General features: G+C 41.8%; 1 gene segment (V, D, J or C); it reads left to right on the forward strand.

Moving 5' to 3' along the window:
- The first annotated feature begins 10,036 nt into the window (after positions 1-10,036).
- LOC111755908 (Ig heavy chain V region 1B43-like) lies at positions 10,037-23,206 on the forward strand. The segment is given in 3 exon segments: positions 10,037-10,789; positions 10,869-11,195; positions 22,971-23,206. Coding segments are annotated over 3 exon segments (609 nt in total).
- Positions 23,207-23,255: the final 49 nt, after the last annotated feature.

Raw genomic sequence — 23,255 nt, forward strand, 5'->3', positions numbered from 1 at the left:
TCCAAAGTTGACAAGTAGTCCTCATGGCAGTGGTGATGATGCTGAACACTGTGCCTCCCTGCTGAAGAGGTCACATCCACAGTGACCCCTGCTTCCTGCTTTGCCTCTCTTCACATTGGAGATCATAAGATGCAGTCCCCATCCTCAGCATCTCCCAGTGATGGAGCTGGCCTCTGCTCTCCATTGTGATTCACTCAGGAATCCTCAGCCCCACTTTCCTGACTCATAGACAGATTGATAAGGATGTCAGCTCAGAGAAGAATTCTTCAAAGAATCTCAATAATGGAATTCATAGATTTCATCTGTTTGTGGTGATCTTAATGAATCTGTACAGCATGTGCTATGGAACTGGGTAGGAAAACATCATGAGAGTTCTTGCTACACTGTACTGGAAAATATTTCACTGAATGCCCAGTGCACCAATAGTGAACAAGAAATGTCCACTTCTGGCTGAAAAAAGATTGGAAAGAAAGAGGTAAGGTTTAATTTTAGGACATTGTCATCATGAGCATAGTGTTCATAATGAATAATTGATCACAAAGGGAGAACTGTAATTAAGTAAGCATTTAGAATTTAGGAATCACCTCCTGGAAACAAAAGGAGGAGAACCTAGAAAGAAAATCCCACCCAGCACCTACACTAGGTCAGTTAGGGAAGGGCCACTTAGTACAGACAACCTCCTTCCTTCCTCCAGTGAGGCTTCTCTATCAGGGAGGCACAGGACCCACATCCTCATCTCCAGGCTCTGCAGGCTCTGGTCAGTGGGACCTGGATCACAGGACATCTCAGAGCAGGAGGCAGGAGGACCTCTCCTGACCACGTTAATGGTAGTGAAGCAACCTCTACAGCAGCACAGATGGCACCAGAAGGGAGAGATCAGGGAGAGGAGGAGGGGGCTGTGCTTGCTTCATCCTGTGGAAGCAGCACCAGAGCCTGTGTGGGAGTGCAGAGTTAGAACAGGAAGGGAGCAGGACTGGAGGACGCTGGGGTGGGAACAGGAAGGAGGGCTCATGGCCGTGCTTCCTCCACTCCAAGGAAGGCAGCTTCCCACCTAACACAGACATGAACACCACTTGAGTGCAGGGGAAGAGATTATTCTCTGCACCATGAGGACTGTACATCCTGGCCTGTGTCTCACCATCCTAAAGTAAAGGGGCCACTCTCATGCAAATTTGTCTCCCAAATCTAGACTCAAACTTCCCTCCTGGGCTAAAGGAGCTAATAGCTCCTTCCTCAGATACCCCTAAGATCTCTGGAGAAGGCAAAGGTGTGGCCTAGAATATGAAATTTGTGAGTCTTCTCCTGTGCCTCGTGGCAGGTCCGCATGGTGAGTATCCTCAATGTCAGACATGGGTCCATGGGAAGATTAGGAAAGCAGGTGACTGATAGGAATTTTACTCATGTTTCCAGGTGTCCTGTCCCAGGTGCAGCTACAGGAATCAGGACCTGGCCTGGTGAAGCCCTTGCAGACCCTGTCTCTCACCTGCACTATCTCTGGATTCTCCATCACAACCAGTGGTCATGACTGGAGCTGGGTCCATCAGCCTCCAGGAAAGACTCTGGAGTGAATGGGGCCATAGGTAACTGTGGTGGCACTGGTTACAGTCTTTCCCTCAAGAGCCACATCCCTATCTCCAGACACAAGCAAGAAACAGTTCTCCCTGCAGCTGAACTCTGTCACCACGAAATACACAGCCACCTATTACTGTGCAAAAGACAACAGTGCTTTGATGCAAGTGTGAGCCAAGACATAATCGCCCTGCAGGGGCACTCTGGAACACCAGGGGGCGCGCAGAACACACTGGGATAAGGAACCAGCAAATGAGGAGAAAAAGTTGAGAGGGTTTTCTCTGCAGTTGATTTGCATGTCAATCGGTGGCCCCAGGCACAGAGCTCCCAAGGATCTTGCATATCTCTGGTTAGGTGCTCACATGGACAGAGATTACTTTCTTTTTCTGATATCCATATCATGACAGGTGAGGTCTGGATATTTAGCTCAGCGACATAAGTTCCTGCCTTGCAAGCAGGCAGTCATGAGTTCAATCCCTAGTGCCCATAAAAAGAACCAAAAAAAAAAAAAAACAAAGACTACCATGATGGGTTGCACAGAAAATGTATTTCAGTAAAATCATTGATTATAACACAATGGACTGTACATTCTCCTTAGGTTTTTTAAGGCAACTTTATTTTGCTGACCAATTATCTTTGTTTAAAAATTTAATACGTGATAAAATACAATAAACTTTTAGCACCATAGAAAACTTCTAGCAAGTACAATGATACATTATTACGACATTAAATTTCACAAAAGAAAAGCTTCCACTTCCAAGGAAAGTGTTGTTGAACATCCTAACTATCCTTAAGCTATAAGAAATTTCCTAGATGCCTAGTGTTTTCCTTGACTTGGAAATAAATCAGACAATCTAAAAATATAACTCAAACTTTCAGTGAGCTGAGAATCATGAAAATGCTGTCAGAAGCTCAGCCATCTGGAACTAGGGAGTCTGTAGCAGCTGTAAGAGTTCAACAAGCAGCATGAAACCTTTTAACTGTTTACACTTCAGTCTTCCAGGATAGGTCCTGTAGCTCCCAGTTGATCTGTTAATAATAAAAAGCTGTGCCTTGTTGTGTCAGAACCTGGTAAGTGACTCATAAGCCACTGTTTACCAGCTTTATCAGTGATTAAAACTTCATGGAATTCTTTACCTGCCACATAACTTTCCAGTCCTCCAGCATAGGAAATAAGAGGAGACGTTTCACACTGGGTCGATGCATCACTGGCATCCTTCAAGTGAGGAATCGCTGGAAGGCAAGAAGCATTTCCACTATGAGCACTGAGCACCCAGCAGTGGTGTAGGGAAACAAAGCCCTTGTGGGGTTGTCCTTCCCACTCTGACTGCCTGCATCCTTCAGCGGGGAAAATCTATCCTCCCATTATCCCTCACACACCTCAAGCTTCTCTGCAGTCTGGAAGATGTCAAAGGCTACTTTTGGCATCTTTATTCCACTTGACTTGTCTGGTGTAATTAACTCTCCCAGGAATCCACATACAGAATCTTCCTGTGAGCCAGATGGCACTGCAGCTGAGGTTCATGAACACCGACGGCATCTCTCAAATATGGGACGGTGAAGACATGACTGGCAGTGCTGCCCGTGTGCAACAGCACTTGTCCATCTGAGCTTCATTTCCGAGATGTTGCCAGGGGAATTGAGCTAGCATCCAGTTGGCCCTCAAGGCCGTTCATGGTGTTCTTGTAGATGTGATGGTTTCCATTGATAAGAGGCAGAAGCAGAAACTATTAGTCAATCAATGGGATAAGCATTAGCTGGCATCTAAGTGACAATGTGTACCTAGTACCCAAAACAGTTACATGTGAATAAAGTCCAACTTTAATCCAGTCCTTGGAAATGTAATATGGTTAAGAAGTTTCCATGAAGGGAAGCAGTAGATGAATTCACATTCACTAGGTGCACTGTTCTGAATTAGTATAAATATTTTATAAGATGCACCTTGATATTCTGAGCAGAAGCAACTGGAGAATTAAAAATGTATTTGAATGGGCAGAGCATAAATTAGTTCCGGTACTATGGAATATTTGATAATTAACAAAAAAAGATGATATAGATAAGTAGGGAGATAAATAGATAATAGATAATAGATAGATCAATAGATAAATGAGTTAGACAGATAGGGAGATTATTTAATGCCTGTATATTATACATTTCTTAACAAATTTATGTACATTGGACACAAACAAATTGCAGCAGCATTTGTGTTTGATGCATCCGTGCAAACCCAATTCACCTGAAATGTAGAAACACTGCCTTACAGGCAACCTACAGCCTTCCTCAATGCTGAGTTACCTGGATGTGCACAGGGCGACACATCTCTGAGGCACAGGTAACTCTTCAGGAAGAGAAATAGGAGCATATTTTTAATACACTAACGAGGCTCTGTGGGTTTCACTGCATATGCCCACCTCTGTCCTGCAGATCACAAAGGAGGACCTGGGTCCACTGGACTTCTCACACCATATATCAAAAACTGATCACATTATAACACTATTTCTTGCTTCTGTGAGAAATTCTACATTTGTACAATGCAGTAAACACTTGTACCTCATTGTATATTTTTTGAATCTGTAAAAATAAAGTAAGATTACGAATTGGAAGGAAACATTGTAACAGAGTTACATAAAATTCTTATTTTACATAATGGTATGATTCTCACCAAGCTTGACCTGCAGACTCATATGTATTCTGTTATTGAAGTTTTTCTGCTTCCTGGCCACTGAGCTCTCTATATAGCAGGAGGTCTTGCAAATAGGCCCTCCCTCTCATGATGTAAACCAGCCCAGCCCTCACTCTGCAACTCTACAGAGGAGCCCAGGCCTGGATGCACCGCTATTCCCACTTGGTGATTTGGACTGAGCACAGACGACTTACCACGGATCTGGCGCTGACCTAGGTTTTCTTTGTTACTGTTTTAAAAGGTAATTAATGAAGAATAAGAGATACTGTGTGGAAAAAAGTGGGACAAACGGTAGACACATGTGACAGTTTTCTGAGCAATATATCTCTGTGTTTGCAGGTGTCCAGGCAGAGGTGCAGTGATGGAGTCCGATGGAGGCTTGGTGCAGCCTGGAGGGTCCCTGAGATTCTCCAGCGTGGCCTCTGGCTTGGCCTTCAGTGTTTACTACAAGTACTGGATCCGCCAGGCTCCAGAGCCTAGTGGGTTGCTCTTATTAAAAATAAAGCTAATAGTCACACAACAGAATACGTTACATCCGTGAAAGGCAAATTCACCATCTCCAGGGATGACTTCAAAAGCACACTGTATCTGCAAATGACCAAACTGAAACCCGAGGACATGGCCATGTACTACTGTGCAAGACATAGTGAGAGAGCATCAGCTGAGCCCACACAAACCTCCCTGCTGTGGTGCAGGACCAGCAGGGGGCGCACAAGACACACAGAGTTCAGTTCTGCCCAGGACAGGAGGACAGGATGGAGCAGTCTGATTTCCTGTGGAGGTGTGAGGCGTCCAGTCCATGTGATATATTCCCTGGGAGACTCTGCATTCATGAGTCTGTGCTTATCTTTCATGCTCCTGAAGGAGAAATTTGACTCAATAGTACGGTATTTTCTCACATGTACACATATTCAAGTTGCATTTTTGAAGGAAAAAATTACTGCTCTCCGGTCATCAGGACTGGAACTTGAGAACACACAGACAGCGTTTCAAAAATTTTCAAACGCAGAAGACATCTTTGTGATATTCCCTTTTCACCACCAGTTTTGGTATTTAGAACACAAGCCCGAAAAAGAGAGCCCAGCCTTGATGATGAATAAAACTTTTAAAATTTAAATCTTGCAGTCTTTCATAGATAATAACAGTACTCTAACTCAGAACTCATCTCATTTTCTTTTAAAATAACTAATATATTTTCCTTGCTTTTTATTCTCTTACATTTTTTAATCCTTTTTCTCAGAATGAAAAACAAGTTCTCTGGTTTTAATCCTATGATTCAGGTCCATTACCTGGAGCTCAGAAGAGGATTAGAAATGACTTCTGTGTACCCAAGTAATGGTTGAAGACTTCTTCTCACTCATACTTTTGCAAAACACTCACTCTTTCCTCTAAATTTATATTTATTTTACAAATTATACATATTTTATTTTATTTTCAAATTTTATTTTCAAATTTGAAATTATTTCAAATTATACATATTTTATTTTATTTTCAAATTTTATTTTCAAATTTAAGGACAATAAAAAGAGAGTATTACTAATGCAAAAGTAAAATTTCTTTCTTAATGTGGGATGTGATGTCAGAACTGATTGTGCTCATCTGACTGTCATGGAGTCCCCTCCTTCCCGAGTCTCCTAGGGAGTCACCAGTGTGTACCAATGTACCATTGTCTCTCAGGAAGTGAGATAGAAAACCGCGATATGCAAGACACATAGAGCAGGGCATCAGAAAGAGCAGCCAGGAAATATCTGACAGGAACTAAATTGCAGCCACCACAGGACTTTGCCATTTTAAATTTTGGTATCTGGATCAAATAAGTCCTCTTTGTCTAAGAAAACTATCCTGGTAGCATAAACAGAGGTTGATACACCCTAACACCATGCACAAAATGCCTTCACTGCATTACCGTAACTCGAAACAGACCCATGCACATATGTGCAATTTATTTTTTACATTGTGTGAGACAGTAGTTGAAAAAAGTGTTTAATAAATAATGCTGTAACATCTGTTGCAATGACCATTAAAAAGATGAATAATAGCAAGTGTTGTAAAGTATGTTGAAGAAATGGAGCCCTAGTGCATAGTTGAGGGAATATAAATTGTTGCAGACAAAACTATATTTATATTGTCTGTAGGGAGCTTCCTCATGAAACTGTAGATGGAAATACTGTGTGATCCAGATGCCTTAGTTTCTTTCCTGCAGCTACGTCTACACATAAGCCTACAAAAATGGATAAATTCCTGAACTTACTCTGCCAAACATGAAACAAAAGGCAAGGAAAATCTAAGCAGAGCTATGACTAGTAATGATAAAGAGTCCAAATAAAAGGACACTATCTCAAAACAAAACCAGAATTTGATGAAATAAATACTGAATTTTATCAAATAAATAAAAATGAAAAAATTTCAACTCTTACCCATCTATTCCAAAACATTTTCTTCATTTCTGTTTAAGTATATTTTACTGATTCTTACAAGATTCATGTATGCATATTGATGTATTGTTTAGTAGATAAAGTTTTGCATTTACTTTTTTAAGCATATTTACAAATGAACTGAAAAATATTACTTCCACACTCATTTTGTGAAGCTATGGTCCACCTAATAAATGGAGGAAGAACAAAGGAATGCTAAAGGCCAATATCTCTCTGAATGTAGGTGCAAAATTCCTCAAAAAATTATTTTACAACACAAAAAATAAAAAATACTTAAATACAATTAAGCCTGACCCACTGCCAATTGTGGGATCCTCTCACGGAATAAAGAGGAGCAGTTTCTTCACCTTTCATTTTCACAAAGCTGTTATACTTTTGGATCTTACTTAATCTTTTGGTTTCTCACACTAGGGAGATTTTATGATGCTTATCTATGTGAGTCTGATTATTTATGAGTATGTTTTCAAGTTGCAAAATAAAATAATTGAAAAGCAAAAAGTTCTCTGTGGGTAAATAATTAATTTTAACATGCAAAGACAATACCTAGCAAATATAGAATCATATCAAATAATGCTAAATAGAAACATGGTTAAATTCAACATCTGTGTGTGATAAAATCTCTCAAAGAGATTTCTGTACAAGAATACACCCATTAACTATAATGAACCGAAAAACAGGTAACGCGGTAGGGAGTGGACAAAAGGGGAAACTTTGTTTCCCTAAAATGAAGAACAACAAAGGATGGCCAATCCCATGACTTCTATTAAATGTCCTCACTTGAAAAGGAAAAAATATAACTTAAAACCATACACACTGGGAAGAAAGAATTCAAGCTTTGTGTTTACACATGACATAAATATATCTGCAAATTTTAAAGGACCCACCACAAAGTATAAAATTCAAAACAAATTCAATAAAAATAAATAACACATAATCAAACCATGAAAATAAACATTTCTGGATGACTTTAGTGAAGTTTTTGAAGTAAATTATAAGAATTAAGCCACACACGGTGGTGCACTCCAGTAATGCCGGCACTCAAGAGGCTGAGGCAGGAGGATTGTTGCAGCTTGCCCAACAAAGTGAATTTTAGGCCACTCCGAACTTTGTAGTGAGGCCCTGCCTCAAAAAGACAAAAAAAAAAAGTATGAGAATTAAATTGTAACAGCTACATAAAACAAACTAGAAATGAGTGTAACCTAAAGATTGAAACACTGATGTATTGAAAGGTATAAAGCATTTTTGAAACAAATGAAAAATTACACAAAATTAAAAAGAGATGTCTGTCAATGAATGGAAAACATAATATTGTCATATGAGCACAACTATTGTAAAAGCCAGGTTTCTCTTGCTGAAACAAACAACAGTGATTAAACTGACTTTAAAAGCGGGCAGTTTTGTTGGCCTAGTATTCTATAGGTTTTGTTCTATTTTCACGTTGTGCTGTTTCCTTGAATCTGTGGAAACTCAGTACATGACAGTGGGAGTAGTGGTGGACAAGACATGGTCCCCTCATGCTGTCGGTCTGTAAAGCAAAGAGTGAGAAATACAGTGCTGGGTCCCAAATCTCCTCATTGACATCCCCCTCATAACCTAAAATCCTTCCAGTATTTAGTATATACGTCAGGAGGGGAGCAAGATGTGACCCATGGTTGTGTCTGCTGATTTTAAAGAGAGGAACCAGTTCCTCAGAGTCATTCGCTCTGGCCTAACACCCTCCTCTACAGCGTGAATAGCATTCTATTTGGGGTAGAGCAGTAAAATGGAAGCGTGGATGAATGGGATAAAAGAGCATTACCGCAGGATTTCAAGGGAAACCATTAAGGACAAAAGGCACCAGGTAAAGCTTAGGAAAGGGGCCAACAAGCATGTCATAGCTGCAGATCTCACACAGAGAGCTCCATCCTGACCACAGAGGACCTCTGCAGGTAAATAAGCTCTAGAGTTTACACTTGAGAAAAGGACTTGACCTTTCACCCCACTCACATATCCCATGTTCACCCTCAGGGACAAATGTCTTGCCAAATAGGGCACAAACACTGCTACTTGCTAAATGATGGGGAGGCCCCCTCACCCTTTGTGTAATTCCCCACGAGAAATCACTAGAGATTTCCTATGGTGACACAGCACATATCCTAGGTGGAGTCTGCACAAAAGGACAGGGACATATGTGCCTCACTGACTATGCCTGTTATGCTCTGAACTGGATATGGTAATGACATTGTAAATATTCTTTATGTTGTTCTGGAAGCAAACATCAGAGACTTGCATGAAAATTTGCTGAAACAAGGCCAGACCTGTTGACTTTGCTTTAGTTCAGAAAATGCATGAAACTTAATACTGAGTATCTCGACCTCAAAACACTTAAATGTGATGAGGGTTGTTGGTTTTGAAGGCAAGGATTCATTAAAAGGACCTCAGTTATCAATGTATGGAGAAGATCATCATCAGTGAAAGAGTTTTGCCCTAGTACACATTACTGTACATTTATGGCGGTGGTCTAATGTGGCAGAAGGCCAAAGCAGAAATGCCTATCACTTCCTGCTTCTTCTTCTGCCCTAAATGCAACTCCTTTTCCTGGTTACACACAAGGAGAATTCCAATTGATTCCTCACACATCATCAATATCTGCCCCATGGGCCACTTTAGTCAGATGTCTTATAACTCTCTGGCTCTCTGGATCTGGTTGAAGGAAACAGCCCAGCTGCCATGGGTCACATGCTCCTTTCCACATCCTCAACTCAATAAACCTGTTCATTTTGTACTTTTCCTTCTCTATTCTGCCAGAATATTCTAACAGTCAGGTTTTCGATGAATTCTGAAAATATAAAAATTGGAGTAGAAATAGGCAACCAATAAAGATCAGTGACTGTAGTTGAGAACTAACTTTCTAAATGAATGAAGCCACAAAACAAGAATGCTAGAAAGAATGCATATTGCCAGAAAATGGAAGTCTTAGGAAACAAAATCACAAGATCAAGGCTAAGATGAACTTGGAATATAAGCCAATTTTCACAAAACAAAAGAAAGAAATGTAAGTTATGAAGCAGGCATGGTGTCACCACCGTGTAATACTGACCCTCAGAAGGACAAAACAGGAAGACTGTCACACATTTGAGCCCAGCCTTTGCTACCTAAAGAATTGAAAGGCAATCTCATAGCCTGTACTGTAGAGTGACATTTTCTTTCAAAATCCAACCAGCAAAAAGAATGTAGAAACAATGTGATTAGCAATTGTTCAGGTTTATGTTTAGAGACATTGTTATCCTATGCATGATGCTCATAGTACACGATTGCTCAAAAAATGAAAACTACAATGTGGATACATTTTTTGATTTAGGAATAAACTCCAGAGAACAAGAGGAGAAGCTGAATCTGGAAAGATAATGAACACTCAATAGACACACATGGTCATGTGAGTGCAGGAAAACATATATTCTGTGAGATTACAAATTTCCCTGTGAGGTAGCACAGAACTCACATGCTTATTTCCATTTTTTTGCTCCTCTGCTCAGGTGGGACTCGGATCCCAGGATGTCTTAGAGTAGGAGGCAGGTGGACCTCTCCTGAAAACAAAAATGACAGAGAAGCAAGCTCTCAAGCAGCATGGATGGAACTCTAGGAGAGAGACCAGGGAGACACAGAGGGAGCTGTGCTGCAGATCTCACACAGAGATCTGACAATGAGCATCAGAGCCTGGGTGGGAAGAAAGTTGGACTGGGGTACAGTAAGGGAGAAGGGCCAGGAGGAATCCATTCCTGGGATCAGGAAGGTGTGGTCATCATTGCCCTGCTTCCACCACTCCTCTAAACTTAACTTCCCACTTATCACAGACTCAAACCCAGCTGGAATTCAGAACAGGAGGTTCCTCTCAGTAGCACAAAAGGAGCAGACATAGCGTGGCATCAATGTCCCCTTCATATAGAAAGTGTGTACCCTATATGCAAATATATGCTCTGAATTCAGATTCATAACCTGCTCACAGTTTGTGGAACTCACAGCTCCATCCCAAGACACGGTTGAGGTCTCCCAGGAGGGCAGAGGTGTGGATGAAAGATGAGACTTCTGGGTCTTCTCCTGTGCCTGGTGACAGCCCCTCATGGTGAGTGTCCTCAGTGTCAAACATGGGTCCATGGAAAGGTTAACAAACCACATGACTGACTGGTTTTTATTTTCCCCAGGTTTCCTGTGCCAGTTGCAGCTGCAGGAGTCAGGACCTGACCTGATGAAGCCCTCACAGACACTGACCCTCACCTGCTTAGTCTCTGGCTACTCCATCACCAGTGACAGTACTTGGAAATGGATCCGTCAGTCCCCAGGAAAGAGTCTGCAGTGGATGGGGCATATTTGGTATGATGGTGATACTAAGTATAACCCGACTCTCCAGAGTCGCATCTCCATCTCCAGAGACACAGGCAAGAACCAGTTCTCCCTGAAGCTGAATTCTGTCACCACAGAAGACACAGCCACCTATTACTGTGGAAGACGCACAGTGATTTCTTACAATGGTGAGCCCAAACATAAACCACCCTGCAGGGAAACTCAGGAGCAGCGGGGGGCGCGCTGTTCACACTGCTCTAGGGAACCAACTTCTCAACCCTGTAGTGGCAGCCTGGAGGATTTTTCAGTAATCAAGGCACAGAGATTCTAGGGATCTTCTATATCGCTGATCCTACAGTGCTGTTTTTTCATGGAATCAAGCTTTTTTTCGTTTCCCTGCCCATTTTATTATTGATTGCACAACATATTGTCAATGAAGTCTTCGTTCACAGCACAAGTGATCACAATGTCTCAAAAGGTTTTAGGTGTAGAAATGTTTAATACTTCTTTCTCTATTGGCTGGAAGTCTGCCATCCACCCTCAGATACATCTATGAGACCTCTCATCCTGAAGAACATTTTCCAATTCTGTTCATGCAGACTTTTACTCTGAATAGCTGGACATCACTGTGTGTTGAGCTGAGTGTTCACCTGTTATTGGAGCTGTTCATTTCCCCACCCTTGGTGATGTAGGGTGATACCTTGGAGAGCTGTGGTAGACTAGACTGTGCAGAGTCTCTCTCAGCATCTCATTGATAGAGAACATGACGCTGTCACACATCCTGCAGTCATGGAGCACTGCCTGAGCAGTGTTTATTAGGACCTACTGTCAGTAGCCAGAAACTTTTATAGAATGTCTTAAATATCGTGTCTATTTTTACCGAAAAGTGAATTTGCTGTATTTACATTACCCTCCATAAAATCTGGACATCTCAGCAAACTGCTATCAGTGTGTCTGGAAACACTGCTGTCCTCATCTGCCAGTTGACCTGAAAGAACAAGGTGCCCACAGTAGAGTCAAGACTATAGAGAGGACCAGTGCCTTCCCAAAGAGGAACCTGGGCTCCAGCTCTCTCTGTGCTCTTCTGAGTCCCTGAGGACAAGGCTGGCCAGCCCTGGACACTGACTCCTACCTGGTGTGAAAGTGTGAAATCATTGAGAGAGAGATTTGGGATCAATGGGATTTGGGTACCTGGGAAAATGTCACCAAGAGGATTGGTTCAGCTGCAAATCATGGTGGCTGTATCTCTATATATTCAGATATATAAGCAGTCATTTATTCATAGTTTTGAAATTTTGAACAAAATTAAATACTAGAGAGAAAATCTGAGCAAGGATTTTATATAACTATCCCTCCTGTTATCATCTGTCCATTGATCTATGTGTGTTAGTATCCATGATCACCATTCTATCCATCTATGCTCTGTCATATTTCTATTCACCCACCAACTCTATGCATGCACCTTTCATCTATGTATCTGTTATAAATTTATTAGTTATACACATTCTTCTTATCTGTTTTTCATTTTTTGCCTTGTAATTATCTGCCCTTCATATATGTATCACTCAAAATTTAAGTAGTTTATATCACTCTGCCCCTCCACATCGTAACTATTTCATCATCTTTCATCTACCTATCAGTGGTGCATATATTATCTGCCTTATTCTTAGGTGCTTTATTAATATAGGTGATACAAGAAGCTGTTGATGTGATGGTAAAGATTGATATAATTTAGAAAATTGTCTAAAGAGGCTGAAAATAGGGTATAACACAAAAACCACTTTCTCATGATTTACTTCCTCATCTCAATCAACTAACAGCTCTTTACTGGAGAAGACTACATTTTCTCAAAAAATTAAGCTTCCACATAACGCAAAACTATCCTGAGTATTTGCTAAAGCAGAGTAAAATTTGATGTTCACTGTGCAACCAGCAATTCTGCAGCACACTTAATGCAATGTGTGTGTTTAAAACTAGAATCAGTACAAATGAGTTTTAAAGTTGGAGCAGGTGTGCAAACTAGAAATCCTCCATAGACTGACAAAAATTTTCCATAAAAGCAATATGTATTCCTGCACGTGCTTCAGGAGTCTGGACCTGATCTAATGAAGCCCTCATAGACCCTACTCCTCACTGGATCCTGTCTGTTCACTCCCTCACTGTTGATATCTATGGGGCTGGATCCATCAGCACAGAGAGAAGGAGACTGAACAGAGGGGGTGGGATGGTGAGAGCTGACACACAGCTGATAACTCACCACTGATTCACGAAGTTAACATCACCTCAGAAAGAGGATTCTGGGGGAAAAAGAAAAAAGCGGTAGAGGAGCAGAGGGCCCTGGGGATCCAAAGAGAACCAGGAAGTGTCAAAAGAACAGGTGCAGAGAGGGAAGTGGGGAGTCGGCTTGCTGTCAGCCTCTGTAGTTTCCTTGTTGGCTTAGCATTATGTGAACTGAGCAGAGTCCATCATGCATCCACTCTAGGTCACATAGGAGGTTTCCACACTCCAAACTCCAAGCAAAGAATGTAAGGGTTTGTTGATGATCAGTTACAACACACACACACACACACACACACACACACACACACACACCAAATATATTACATATGTATTTATTAATTTTATCTGAAAATACATCGCAGGGAAATTATTACTTTTTATATTGCAAGGAACTATGATTTTAAGAAATTAAATTCTTAAATAACTCCAGTCATGATGATCATCACCATCAATTCATCTGCTAATTTCTGTGGGGAAATATTGTCTCATGGAGGGCTAAACATTTCAGTTTAGAAAAATGTACCATATAAGAAGACATTGGAAAGACAATTTGTAGAAAAGTATAAAAGAACTTATGGGTACCACCTCCTCGCTGGATCCTGTGTGTTCACTCCCTCACTGTTGCATGCAGGGGATGCATTACATCCCCTGACCATGAAAATGAATATAATAATATTAAACAAATTACATGGTGTTAAAATGTATGTCATTAAATCATAATTAAAATTAATATGTTTTCCATATACAACTATTCTGAGATAATAAAGCTGGAGATAGATCACAATTTAAAATACAGCACACTCTATAACATGATAGAATCATGGTAGTCTAATTATTATGAGTTGAAGGGCAGAAAAATCGTGTCATGTTCTCTCATTGAGGAAAGAGTTTGACAACATCACTGAGCATGACTTCTCTGTCTTGTAAGTTTTCAGGGCCAGTTCATCACCACGGGAAGATTTCTAGACCCAAATCCATAAGATCATATCACACATGAGCTCACATCTCATAGGTCTGTTGTGTTTCTGGTAATGTATCACATCTGCAAAACACAGAAAGTGACCAAAACATTTAATGTCATACATATATAACGGTGAGAAAACTAATAAATTTTTCAGAACACAAATACATAATGAAGAATCTTATCCCCATTAGTATAAGGAATATTGCAAAATATCTCTCAGATCATTCTCTTGTGCACTGTACCTTCCTTATCTGAGGCTTCCACAATACAGTTGTCTCTGTAGCAGGGGCCCCAGCCCAGCCTGGAGCCTGCAGATCTGCAGAAGAACCCAGCCCTGAATGCCAGGTGTACCTGCTGCAGAACCAGGACTGAAAAGAGATGGTGCCATGGAGTTTACAATGAGTTGGCTTTTCCTTCTTGCCATTTTAAAAGGTAATTCATGGAGGAAAAATAGCGATATTGAGTGTGTGAGTGAACATGAATGGGATAAACACTGGATCTCTGTGAAAGTTTCCTGATCAGGATGTCTCTGTATTTGCAGGGGTCCAGTGTAAGGAGCAGGTGTTGGGGTTCAGGGAAGGCTTGGTGCAGCCTTCAGGGTCCCTTAGACTCTCCTGTGAAGAGAGTCTGTCCCTTAGACTCTCCTGTGAAGACAGGCAGCCCCTGGATTGAGCTTCAGTGATTACTGGATTGTCTCATTCAAGCAACTACAAAGAAGGGGCTACAGTGGGTGTCAGTGATTGTAGCACATAGTACCCCAAATGTGTGAAGAGCCGATTTACCATCTCCAGAGGGGACACAAAGAACACATTGTATCTGCAAATGAACAGCCTGATATCCAGGGACACAGCCATATGTCACCATGCAAGAGACACAGTGAGGAATGTCAGTGTGACCCCAGAAACAAAGCGTCCTACAGGGCACCCAGGATTAGCAATCAACATTCGGGTCACAGACAGAGCACAGGGTCTACCTCAAGAGAAGATTTAGAAGAAGGTAAAAGGAGGTTTCTTGTCAGGATCCAGGATTTCTCTGTATAATACTTACCCTGGATACTCCAATTTCATGGGTCTGTCGTTACATTGGACGTCGCTCAGTTAGACATGGTCATTTGTCTACAATTTATTCTTCTTTATAGCTGAGTAATAGTTCATGATGTACAAATACTGTATTTTCTTCATACATTCATATGTTTATGATATACAGGCTGATTCCAAGATTTAACTATCATGAATCTTGCTGTATACAGATTGCTATGTATATAATGCTGTACTGTGATGCTTTTGCTTATAGCTCTTTGAGGAAGATGTGTAGAATGGGAATGGCTGGATCCTATGGAGTTTCTAACTTCAATTCTTTGAAGAACATCCACACTGATTTAAAATGTTTGAACTAGTTTCCATCCCTAGCAACAATGTAGCAGGGTTCATAGGAAGGAAAGTTAACATGAAGCAGACCATGAGGATGGTCACGAGCTGCCTGGTGACAGGATGCAGGAGGGAAACAGGGAGGGAAGGATTGCAGAGCAACCTCAGGACACACTGAAGATGACACCTGTGCTCCCTGCTTCGGATGTGTGTGGCTGTGCAAGTGTCCATGTGTGGAAATGCTTCTCAGGGACACACATTATGTGCGGGCAGCCCATGCCTTATGTCTGGTGAAGCTTTTACAGATAAACAAAAGGTGAGAACAGAAGAAGAGTGAGAGTGATAACAACAGTCAACTATGAGAGAGCTGCTAACAGGCACCAACACAACCACCACTCGTTTTCCCCTCAGCAGGCAGTGGAATGCAGCAAAGTCACACAAGTTCTCACCACAGGAAGAGGGGACATGAACTTCAGCAGCTGTGTCCCTCTCTGTCCATGACCCGCATCAGGAAGCTCTCTACAGCCTAGGAGAGCACAGAGCCAGACAATGGGTACAAACTTATGACATGAGATCTAATGTAGATAATGCAATGGTTTGTGATACTGTCATTGTTTTGCATGATTACAAAATGTGCGACATCATGAAAAATCCATGATCTGTGTACATGGGCAAAAGTGAAGGGAGCTCCATTGATACACACAGAACAAGACTCTACCACATAGCTGCATTCATAATTATTTTCACTGCTGTCTTTGTTACCAAATTACCTCAGTACACTAATGCATGCAGTGTGTGATGCTCTCTCTGAGTTATCCAACCTCAGAGCTGTCTAGATGGCAGGAGGCAATGCAAATAGGGCCTCCCTGGGTTGGTGAAAACCAGCCCAGCCCTCAACCTGCAGCTCTGCAGAGGAACCCAGCCCTGATGCCCAGCGGTTCCCACTCAGTGATCAGCACTGAGCACAGAAGGCTTGCCATGGCATTCACAACGAGCTGGGTTTTCCTTCTTGCTCTTTTAAAAGCTAATTCGGGAAAAACAAGAGACACTAAGTGTGTGAGTGGACATGAATGGGATAAACAGTGGAAAGCTGTCACAGTATCCTGAGTAGGATTCCCTATTTCCAAGTGTCCAGGCAAAAGTGCAGCTGGTGGAGTCCAGGGGAGGCTTGGTACAGCCTGGAGTCCCTGAGACACTTCTGTGTGGCCTCAGGATTTACTTTCAGGAATTACTGGATGCACTGGATTCATCAGGCTCGAGGGAAGGGCTGGAGTGGATCTCACACATTAGTAGGAGTGGTAACACATACTATGTGAAGGACCAATTTACCATCTCCAGGGACAATGGCAAAACACGCTGTATCTTAGATGAGCAGCCTGAGCCCTGAGGATATGGCTACATATTACTGTTCAAGAAATACAGTGAGGGGACAACACTGTGAGCCCAGATAAAAAAACTCCAGGCAGGGGCACTTGGGACCAGCAGGAGGAGTAGGGGCCACATAGCTCAGAGTCTACCCCAGAGGGCATCTAAAATACTGGGCAAAGAAACAAAATATTGAAGGCTGAGTAGAGGAGGGCAAGGAGATGGCCCTCATGCAGCAGGGAAGGAGTCGAAAGAAACAAAGGCAAGTGGTGAAGAGGAGGGAAAAAGGAAATAAGTAAAATTTTGTTGTATAGAGGAGCCCAATAACTTCAATTACTGGAAACATTATATGCCATAACAAGAGCTAAATAAGATTAATATCCACAGGAGTGAAAAATGGAATGTGGAAATTAGAGGAGGGAAGTTAGATATGAGGGCGCAGAATAGGATTTAAAAGAAAGAGCCAAGCTTTAAGGTCTGCACCTAACCACTCCCCAGGATGATCGTCGAGAGCATGAGCTGCAAATATAAACCAATAAAATTAAAACATAAAGAAACTGAGGTAAAATGTGGCTTCCTATCAGGATCTGGGGCCTCTCCATGTAATATTTATCTCAATTTTTTCAAATTCACATGTCCATCCTCATCACGAAGTCTCAGCCTAGTGGTTGCTGTTTGGATACAACATGTTCTCAGCTGTGCAGAACTCACATTATAGTGGGTCAAAATGACTCTGCTGTGTTCATCTGGCACAGGACCTAGTGAAGCTCAGGGAACCTGGTAACAGTCTGGATGGAAGCTGGATCCACCATGAGGAGCAGTCAGAGTGAGCCTAATCACAGCCCTCACCCCTGCAGGGATCAGGACCCACAGACCCTGCGCCTCACAGCCCAGGGGTGTGCAGTCCCTTCAGAGGGAGCCAAGGAGCACTCAGTAGGATCAGGTGTCCCAGGAGTCAGCCCTCCCAAGTCCCAGCACAGGAGCAGCTGCACAGAGAGCCATCCACAGAGAGCTGCTGAGACCCTGGTCCTCCTCACTCCTCATCTTCCTTTCCTCTATGGAAGTAGAGTAATAATGGGCCCTGTGTGTCTTTCATTACATGTTCTACATAGATGTTAGGATAATAACATTTTATAAGCATTAATCTGATAATCATTGACAAACTTATTGAAATAACTTGTATATCAAAAATGTCACCAATTAAAAGTTTAAAGGTCATTATTTGTGAATTTATGCTATGAAAACTGCAACCATCCACACAAAGTCCTTTTAAATCATATTTCTAAATTCCAAAGGGACACCACATTTTTCGCTGTCCAGTCCATTCTTGCACAGCCCACTACCTAATTCCACCACATGAGAACAAAACTATTTCTGTCCTTATGGGTTTCCCATTTCTGGAAATTTTTCTTAAGGTTCCTAAAATAAAGAAGATTTTATCCAAATTCAATGCTTAGCAAAACAATTTCAGGTGTTTGCATTTTATGCCACTTTCTGTGGTTAGGCTACAAACTACAGGAAATACACAGACTACTGTGGATGTGGAAATATTAGAGTCCTTAAAAATGTTGGTGAAAGTGACAGATTTCCTAGCTCATCTAGTAGATTAGTATCTTTTAAAATTAACACAAGGAATTCCTCATGTGACTTTACAGTTGGGTAATTAGCCAACAGTATTGAAACTGCATATTTATACAACATTTTGCAACCTGAGGTTCCTGTAAAAATTCTTCTTGGTAACCAAACTTAGAAACTACCCAAAAGTCCATCACTTCAGAGAGGGCAATCAAATAACTTATGTCCACATGCGAGATATCCTTCATCCATAAAGGAAATGAAATTTATATCTTTGTGATTGCATGAATGTTCCTTCAAAAACAGTCATAAATATAAAAAATCCCATAAATACAAAAAATCTACAGATATGTAATATCCACATTTTTTGTGGCATTACATCCAGAAAATAGTTGTACCTTCCAGTGATGTAAGGACATGGATTACACAGGGAAAATATAGAAATATCATGAATTTAAAATTTTTTTTAAAAATAAATATCATGAATTTCCTTACAATGCTGAACATGCAGAGTAAGTGCTCTTAGAAGAGAGTCACAAATAACTTAATGCTGAAAATCCCACTCAGCTGTGTACTTACAATTTGCTCTCACTGTATGTGGGTAAAATTCCTGCAAAGTGCCATCGTAAAAGATAAATCAAAAGAGCTAACACATAATACATTTCTGAAGCAAGCAAACAGTCCAGAAAACAAATTTAAAGTTCAAAAACTACTGTAAAGTTCTAGCAATACACTAATGTGGAAACCATGCACAGATGTATAAGAATAATACAAGGGACTTCCGGGAGAACATGGCGACAAATGACAGCAGCCACGGAGGCTTTCTGAGATTACCAGCTTAGAATCCAGGAGCGGTGCCGTGTGAGGAGCCCTAAGCAAGGGGAGATGTACCCTGCCAACCCAGGAACTGAACTGAGAGAAACCAACTGGAAATGCAATCCTCAGGCTATAACAGGAACAGATAAAATCTCAGCGTGGAAGCTGGATCCCGCACCATTGGAAGCCACAATTTGAATTTCCTGCTGCTGCTACTAGGTCCCAATCGGCCCGGCAGGGAGAGAGATGCGCGAAAGCTCTGAGAGTGGGAATCGACAAACCAAAGAGCATTGAGAGGGGGACTGCTAGGGAGCTCTGCATCAACCTGCGGTGAGTGAGAGAAATGGGGACCCTTTCATAGGCTAGGAGGCTCCAACAGAGGACATTCTGGGAACAGGCAGACTAGCTGGAACAGGGCCCTGCAGTGACTTTAGTCGCATTTCCCCTCTCAAGCGGGATTTCTGGGGAGCGCTTGGCCTGGTGATGCATTTGCTACACCAGAATCAGATTTGATGATCATTCTGCTATAAGCAATCTTGCAAAACAGTTAGTGCATTGTGTGTTTTGAAAACTAGAAATAGCAAAAATGAGTTTTAAATATGGAGCAGGGGTACAAACTAGAAAGAATTTGGAGACTCTCTCTCTCTCACACACACACACACACACACAGAGGGATTTCGATACACATATCCATTTCATTTAAGAAAAGTATATTTAAACTTTGAATGCCCATATTTTCACAAAATTCATTTATATTTGCCAGAGCTCTCAGTTTCTTTATTGTGCTTCATTACTTGTGTAATTATCAATCACTCATCTGTATGTGATGTTGCATGAAATAGGAAATGACTTCTGAAAACTAAATAATGTCTCCCTCCTATAATCAGTTTCTTGTGAGTTAAGAATACACTGACCTGAAGGAAATGACCTACACTGCTGACCCCTTCACATTCATGACTCCTGAAGGCAGAGCTAGTGATGTCCTGACACTGAAATACCTGCCTCTCTCAAGTCACAATGGACTTCACCATCAAGCTCATCATGTGAAACTAAACAACCCTTATCTCTTCATCCTTCACTGCTCCATCTGGCTGTCAGAGCAAGACCCAGACCAACTCAGGTGCAGGAAGTGAACCGCACAGAAGGTAGGAAACTGCAGAGCCTTCCGAAAAATGACGCCAGCACAAGAGTGGGATTGGATCCGGGGCAGAGCAGCCACAGAGTGCACGTCTGTGGTCTTATTTGTTGCAAAACCTTGACCTACAGAGTCATCATCATAAAAAGCAGTCAAGGATACTTCAGGCTTCAGTCACCCTTCATTTATTTAGAGGATATTTGCATTCGACCTTTAATTTGGTACTAGACAGATTGAAAGCTTTGGGGCCATTAAGAAAGAGTAAAATGACTTCAGTAAGAGATAGAAGGAGGATGGAGAAGAGGATGGAGAGCTAGGTCTGAGAGCCTAGGCTCCCAGTGTTTCCATACGGGAGCTCATGAGTCCCCTGGAGGACGTCATTACCACGTGGAGTCTTGTTTGAGAGATTTGCCTGGAAGAGAGCAGAGTTCCTAGTTGAAATCAGTTGAGACATGAGCTGATCTCTTGTTTTGCCTCCCTGCAATGGAGGGACCCAGTGTGCATCTCTTCCACTATCTGAGGGTGCAGAAACTAGACAAGAGTTAGAGCACACAGCTGAATCCTGCCGGATAGCAGCTCCGTCATTGCCTGCTCTTGAACTTCCAGGACCAGAAATGTAAGACAAAACATGTATTTAATGTAAGTTGCTCTTGTGGAGTATTTTTACAGGGGCTGTCATAGACATGCTCACCCCCTAAGTTTCTGCACCTGTCTGTTAACATTCTGACATTTCAGCACACGCAGCCTTTAGTAATCCAGAAATTGCTTCCAGGTTAATCACCTGATCACATGGCCTAGGATGACCTGGGACCTGGGTAGATAAAGTTTCATCCTATTTATTATGTAAAGCTTGTATCCCCAAATTCTGTATATTTTTTGCCTTATAATTTCATTCCTTTTATGTGGTTACAAATTATTGATTTAGTTAATCCAGTTTTTTATGGTTGTACTGTTTGCTATTTAAAAACAACTTTTTTGGTGTGTCTACATTTTGAAGATGATGATGAGATAATAACCAGAAGCTTGGAACACTTTGTAATAACCAGAAGCTTGGAACACTTAAATGAACACTAACAGACTACCTGAGGAATTAATCTGAAGCATTTAACCATTAATTTACTGATTATTTTTACCTTTCTGGGGAAGAAAAGTCCTCAGAATCAATAGGCAAATAGCCTAGCACTGAGCTGTATCTCCAGTTTTATTTTTACATATTTGTGAGTGAATCAGCTTAAATATCTGTGACTGCTCGTTCATATAGTCATATACAGATATCTCAAATAAATATTCTGTGTTAAACATAACCAGCATTATAGGGGTATGCTCTTAGTATATATGTTGAAATAGGAAAGTTAATGTGAAGCAACCTGAGGATGGTCACAAACTTGCTGGAGATGGGATGCGGGAGGGGAGTAGGGGAGGGAGGGATTGCAGAGTAGCCTCAGGATACACTGAGGATGACCCATGAGTTCACTGCTGAGATTGTGTGGGATGTGGTACAAGTGTTCCTGTGTTTAAATCCTTCTCAGGTGCACACTTTTTCTATGGGAAGTTTATGTGTTATGTCTAATGAAGCTATCACAGACACACAAAGGCTCAACACACAGAAAGAGTGAGAGAGTTCATGAGAGGTGAAACTAAGAGCCTCAGTAGCAGGCATCCACATGGACAAAGCCTGTGTTTTCTCTCAGCAGACAGAAGAATGCAGCAAAGTCACACATGTCCTCCCTGTAGGAAGAGGGGAAGACAGTCATCCCAGGTGTGTGTGATCTATCCAGGACGTGTAACAAGAAGCAGTTTGTTCACAGCTTAGGAGAGCGTAGGCCCAGAGATTGGGAGAACATTTACAGCACATCAGCTCTCCTATAGGAAAGGAAAATGTTCCTGACAATTTGATAAATTTACAAATTTCCAAGGCAGAAAAATATAAATAATCATGTTATGAGTACACGAAAAATAAAGATAGACAAAGAGATAAAGACCAACAATTCATCTCATGATGAGTTTTTATGTTGTCTTGAATGACATCATTTAGCCAAACATTCTCAGCACATTAACATCAAATGGGAGCTCTGTGCTTTCTGAGTTTTTCATGCCCAGAGCTGTCTATATAGCAGGAGGCCATGCAAATAGGGCCTCCCTGTGCTCATGAAAACAAGCCCAGCCTTCATCCTGCAGCTCTGCAAAGGAACCCAGCCCTCGATGCCCAGCTGTTCCCACTTGGTGATCCAGACTGAGCACAGACAATCACTATGGAGTTTGGGCTGAGTTGGGTTTTTCTGTTTGCACTTCTGAAAGGTAAATTATTGAGAACAAAGGATACAGAATGGGAAAATGGACATGTCTGGGATAAACAGTGGACATGTGTGACAGTTTCCTGAACAGAATGTTCTTGTGTTTTCAGATGTCCAGGCTGAGGAGTAGCTAGTGGAGTCCCTGAGACTCACCTGGGTGACCTCAGGATTCACCTTCAGTAGCTATGACATGAGCTGGATACCCCAGGCTCCAGGGAAGGGGCTGGAGTGGATCTCATACATCAGTACTGGTGGTAGGATACACTATGCAGACTCTGTGAAGGGCCGATTCACCATCTCCAGACACGACAGCAAGAACACGCTGTATTTGCAGATGACCAGCCTGAAAACCGAGGACACGGCGGTGTATTATTGTGCCAAACACACAGTGAGGGAACATTAGTGTGAACCCAAAAACCTCACTGCAATGGAGCACATGCCCAGCAGAGGTC

The sequence above is a fragment of the Cavia porcellus genome, unplaced genomic scaffold (genome assembly GCF_034190915.1).
Source record: "Cavia porcellus strain 051 isolate PalLab524CR breed Dunkin Hartley unplaced genomic scaffold, mCavPor4.1 scaffold_8, whole genome shotgun sequence".
NCBI classification, from domain to species: Eukaryota; Metazoa; Chordata; class Mammalia; order Rodentia; family Caviidae; genus Cavia; species Cavia porcellus.